Raw genomic sequence first — 4,947 nt, 5'->3', positions numbered from 1 at the left:
TAGGAGCTGGAACCAACTTCCAAGGGAAGTGGTGCTGGCCCCTACCCTGGGGGTCTTTAAGAAGAGGCTGGATGCCTACCTGGCTGGACTCATTTGAGTCCCGTTTCTCTTTTTGGGGTTTTTTGTTGTTCTCCCGCCCTGGCGGGGGGTCGGGCTAGAAGATCTACTAGGTCCCTTCCGACCCTTAATCTATGAATCTATATTTCACACTACTGTACATGCACTACTGTTGGCACCTCATATGCTGTTCACTTGTATGGGTTTCTCTGCTAGATTTCCCTAGTGACTTGAGTTAGGTGTACTGAAAAGACACTAAGTCTTTTTTTTAAAAAACACCCAACAAAAGTCATGTATACAATTAACTGGCCATGTGGCATTGTTGCAAGGGGTGCAGTGTACTGTTATAACCATACCTACTAGAAACCAAATGCATGAGTTAGGTGTAAGATTGTAGGCCACCACCCAGAAACCACCTTCCTGGCCAGGAAGGTAACGGTATGACTACTTCAAGTACTGATACTCAGTTCTCTATGCCTTTTAATCCTCCTTTTGACTTGGTGTAATGTACATTAGTGAAGCAGTACTCCAAATTCCTCAGTTTTTTTCCTTAAGTTCTTAAAGTTGGATTTCTGCACATGGGACAGTGATGGTTTCCTGGGTGTGCACTTTTTTAGGCCCTTGCCACATATTATGTATACAGTATTATGCAATTATCTGGCTAATCGCACAATAAATTTAGACCAGCCACACATGCAAGTAATTTTAATGCCATAAAAATGTCTACCCTGCTAGAAAAAAAACCCCACCTACAAAGCTACTGCTTGAAAATGTGCAACAGCTTAATAGCTGAGTTTTATCCAGCTTTAATTTGAATGTGTGCCAGGGCCCTTACAGATGCTAGAGAAATTGTTTCACGATGAGGATGTTCCCACACCTTTGAAAAGACAACTTGGATAAGAAATATTCTGTGCTTTTGCTACCAACCTCAGTTCCCATGAGTGAATGCAAAGGTGTGACCCTCAATGAAATATGGTGTTTGTTAAATACCCTCCCTGTTAGCTTTGTGAATCTAAGGTGCTACATTTAAAATAAGAACACTTAAGTGTTTAAAAATGATATTTTTAACTTTAGAGTTCTTTTACAAATATTTCTGTCACTTCCATTATTTCCTTCAGCAGGCTATTATTCTGTCATTAAACCTATTTTTTATAGAAATAATTCTTGATAAAGGAAATTAGAGCCACAGGGAAAACTTCATACTAATTCCAGGTTACTCCTACTTGTGCAATGGAAGCATAATTATTATTCTTTTTTTGTTTAAACCTTTTTGCTTTGTCCTTTACACCTTTGTACCCTTTGTTTAGCCAACATATAGATAAAGACCTTCTTCATGTTGTAAAGTGATCTGTCTTACCTGTTAGTCTCTTTTATCACTCTATTCCAAATGCCTTTCTGGCACTAAATTTCTAGACCTAATTTCAGTTTTCTGTGTATAGTTTCTCCTTCCTAATTTTACTATTTGGTTTTGAATAAAACTAAATAATAAGTGTATAGGAGTATATTTAGAGATGAAATATTAGTTGTCAAATGAGTATTTTAATTCCTTTCTCCATAAAAAGAACACATGAAGCCAAAGAGAAATATGTAAGGGTGTCAAGATATGGTATGCAATTGGTCACGTAGGGCATGTCTACATGTTGCCATATGGCAACGTTGCTAAGGTGCTGTGCTTCAGCACTTCCTTTTGGAAGTACTACAGTACAGCATAGGTGGTTACTGCGCCGTGTGCACAGTGCGTGGGTAGATTTCGCTGCTACAGTGAGCTCACGATCACGTGTAGACCTGAGTGATTGCTACATCACCGTAGTGTGCGATACAGCAACATACTGCGTCACTGTGTTGCCATAGGGCAACGTGTAGTCATGTTTGTAGTAGACCTAGCTTAAATGTTTCTTAGTTAACACACAAGCAAATTCTGAGTCAAGTGTTTGTCTTCAGTGGTAAACCCCTGTATTTCCCCATAGTGGCTTCTCTGGCCATAACTAGATATGGTACTAATATTTTGCTACATTTATATTAGTGTGCTTGACAGGCTAGGTTGTGTTGCTGCTGATATTTTAAATCTTCATGAACTTTTCTCTCCATAACTGTTTGGTGTAGAGTCTGATTTATGGCTTCCAGTAATACATTTTGAATATTTGTTTTTATTTTCTTTCAGGTTGTCTTGATACATTGGCTGCTATGCAGGACTTAAAAATGGGCGTAACAAACACAGAAGAGGAGACTCAAGCAGTAATGAAAGTTTATTCCAAAGAAGACTATAGTGTTGTTAACAGATTTGAAAGTATGTACACAGGATAGCTTTGTTGCAGAAACAAATCCCCTTTGTGGAATGACAACCTTTTAAACATAACTCTCTAACTTTTTTTCCCCTGTAGGTCATGGAGGAGGTTGGGGTTATTCAGCCCATTCAGTGGAAGCTATACGTTTCTGTGCTGATACTGATATTTTACTTGGTGGTCTTGGCCTGTTTGGAGGGAGAGGTGAATACACAGCTAAAATAAAGGTAATAGTCTAATTTTTTCAAATTACAGATTTAAAACCAGGACTTCTGAAATGCAGTTTAGAATAGGTAGGGTATTTTTTAGTGTTTACTTTTTTTTGGTGGTTTTTAAAAATTTCTATGGAAGGCTATTCATCAAAACATTTTAAAAATCCCAAGAAGCATGAGTCAGGCTTCCTAGTATGAAAGTCCTGGATCAGTGCCTCATGAGCAGTGACCCTGGTTTTCTCTGTTTTAAATATCTCAAAATCTCTGATAAAATCATCCATTAAAAACAGTAAAATCGGTGTTTTTTCTGTGATTAAAATGAAATAACACCATATAGCAGGGGTGGGCAAAATACAGCCCACATGCCATGCTGGGCAGTGTTTGCTGCTGCTGCCTGCCTGCCTGGAGCTCGCATGCTGGGCAGCACCAGTGGCAAACACTGCCCAGCACTGCTTTCCTCTGTGCTGAGCAGCTGCTGTCGCTGCGCCACAGCCCTGATAGGCAAGCCCAGAGCTGGCGCGGGGCCCGGGCTGGCAGTGGGGGCAGGTTGCTAGCTGGTGCTGAGCATGGGAAAAGTGGCCCCTCACCCACCCCGTGGCTAGCATCTCATGCTGCAGCTGCTCAGTCCATGTGGGGCTGCCTGTGCCTGCTCAGGACAGCCCTGTGCAGGCTGTGTGCAGCTGCAGCAGGGAGTGCCAGCCACAGGGTGGGGGAGGGGCTGCTTTTCCCTGTGCTCAGCACCCTTCCCTGCCAGCTGCTTCCCTGCCAGCGAGCAGGAGGTCGGGGCTGTACGCTGCCCCCATCCTGTACCACGGGGCTGGGGGGGCACTAGGAGTGAGCAGGTGTGGGAGTCAGTGGGAGCATGGGGCCTGCACTGGTGTCCCGAGGTCAGCACTGGCAAGGCCCAGAGCAGGGTGGCAGGAGTACAGGGTCCCAGCCGGCAGCGGCTCTATGGAGCCGGACCAGCTCCCACCTCTCCCTGCTGGTGCAGCCTAACCTGGCTCCACAGACCCCTGCCAGCCTGTGCCCTGCTCTGGGCCCCACTGGTGCTGGCCCTGAGACATTAGTCCCAAGATGATGACTAGGGGGTGGGGCACCTGTCAAGGAACGGGGCTACCTATGTGGCCCTTGACAGCTTGCCGAAACTGGGTAAGCGGCCTTCTGCCTGAAATAATTGCCTGCCCCTGCTATATAGGTATAGATATCAATAGCATCAGTCGAATGTAATATTTTATTGATATATTTGCAGTTTTAAAGCAGTTTGGAAGCCTGCCAGTGCCTCACTCTCTATAGTAAAATAAATTCTAAATGTCTATAAATTTTGGCATATGATTTTGGGTTTTTTATCATGGGGAAAATCAGAGTGCCCCCTACCCCCTTTGCTCACTAGGACACAGGTCCAGCTGCAACTACCACTTTGTGGCCCTGAGCAGCCCATGTATGCCAGTGCCCTGCCCATGCCAGTACCTGCCCCCCCACTCCCCTGGCAGAGGGGGCCCCCAGCTGCCAGGGCTACAGAGTCAGGGTCCCAGGTCTGCAGCCCCCTGGCCTCCGCAGCAGTGCCTGGACCTTGGCTGCCACCCACAGGAGGCAGTGGCTGCTGTGCAGAGCAGAATGTGGAGCCTGGCTTCCCTCTGCCATGGGCAGCACGGTTGGACAGGGGTGGGAAGTGGGTGCAGGCTGCCTGCTGTGGGCTCAGGGCTCCCTACCCTGCTTCCGTCCCCACAGAGGCTCCACAACCCAGCAGTCTGCAAGGGGTAACCCACTGTTTCCCACTTTCTTCTCTTTTAAAGGAGAAAACCCAGGTTTTTCTCCTTAAAATGATAACATTTCTGTTTTACTGCGATTTTCTGTGGCACATAGAAAACCCGGAACCCTGATCATGAGGATGAGGACACAGATAACATGTAAAATCAGGAGACTCATTGCTCACCTTTTAAAATACAGTGGAACTTCTAGTATTACCGTTAATGCCTTATGTTGCAGGTCATTCAGATAGACCCATAAGATAAATACTCAGAAATATTAATCAATGTTATGGATATGCTCAGATAGAATTTTTATGAACCATGTTTTAAGTTGTTCATTGTTTTCTGAATTCATTAATTTGGCCATAACTATGATGCAGTTGGCATTTTCTGGTTTTTATATTTGTAATTTTATACCAGTGGTAATAAAGAATTTGGAAGTGCTTCAGATAATGCCCAAAGGAAAACAAACAAGTAAGTTTAATTTGTTGACAACTAGCTTTTTTGGTTCCTAGCTTGTTATCTAGATGCTGTCTGTGCTTAGACAGCAGTGATCTCTCCCGTGTTTCAGACAAATGGTATTATTAAGAGACCTTCCACTGGGGAATGTACAATTCAGGGTCATCAATACACATCTCTAGAAGGGCA

The 4,947-nt window shown here is 44.3% G+C and overlaps 1 protein-coding gene across 1 annotated transcript in view; it reads left to right on the top strand.

Annotated features, from left to right (window-relative positions):
• Window positions 1–4,947, top strand: part of MYCBP2 (MYC binding protein 2, E3 ubiquitin protein ligase) — a 336,755-nt gene that overhangs the window by 144,232 nt on the left and 187,576 nt on the right. Inside the window, exons 25-26 of the mRNA XM_019523825.1 lie at window positions 2,219–2,344; window positions 2,439–2,566. Of these exons, the coding sequence (XP_019379370.1) occupies window positions 2,219–2,344; window positions 2,439–2,566 (254 nt within the window). The remainder of the gene's footprint in view (window positions 1–2,218; window positions 2,345–2,438; window positions 2,567–4,947) is intronic.

Source organism: Gavialis gangeticus, unplaced genomic scaffold (assembly GCF_001723915.1).
Source record: "Gavialis gangeticus isolate Ggan-Ray unplaced genomic scaffold, GavGan_comp1, whole genome shotgun sequence".
Taxonomy (NCBI): domain Eukaryota; kingdom Metazoa; phylum Chordata; order Crocodylia; family Gavialidae; genus Gavialis; species Gavialis gangeticus.
This window is presented reverse-complemented; position numbering and strand designations above follow the sequence as displayed.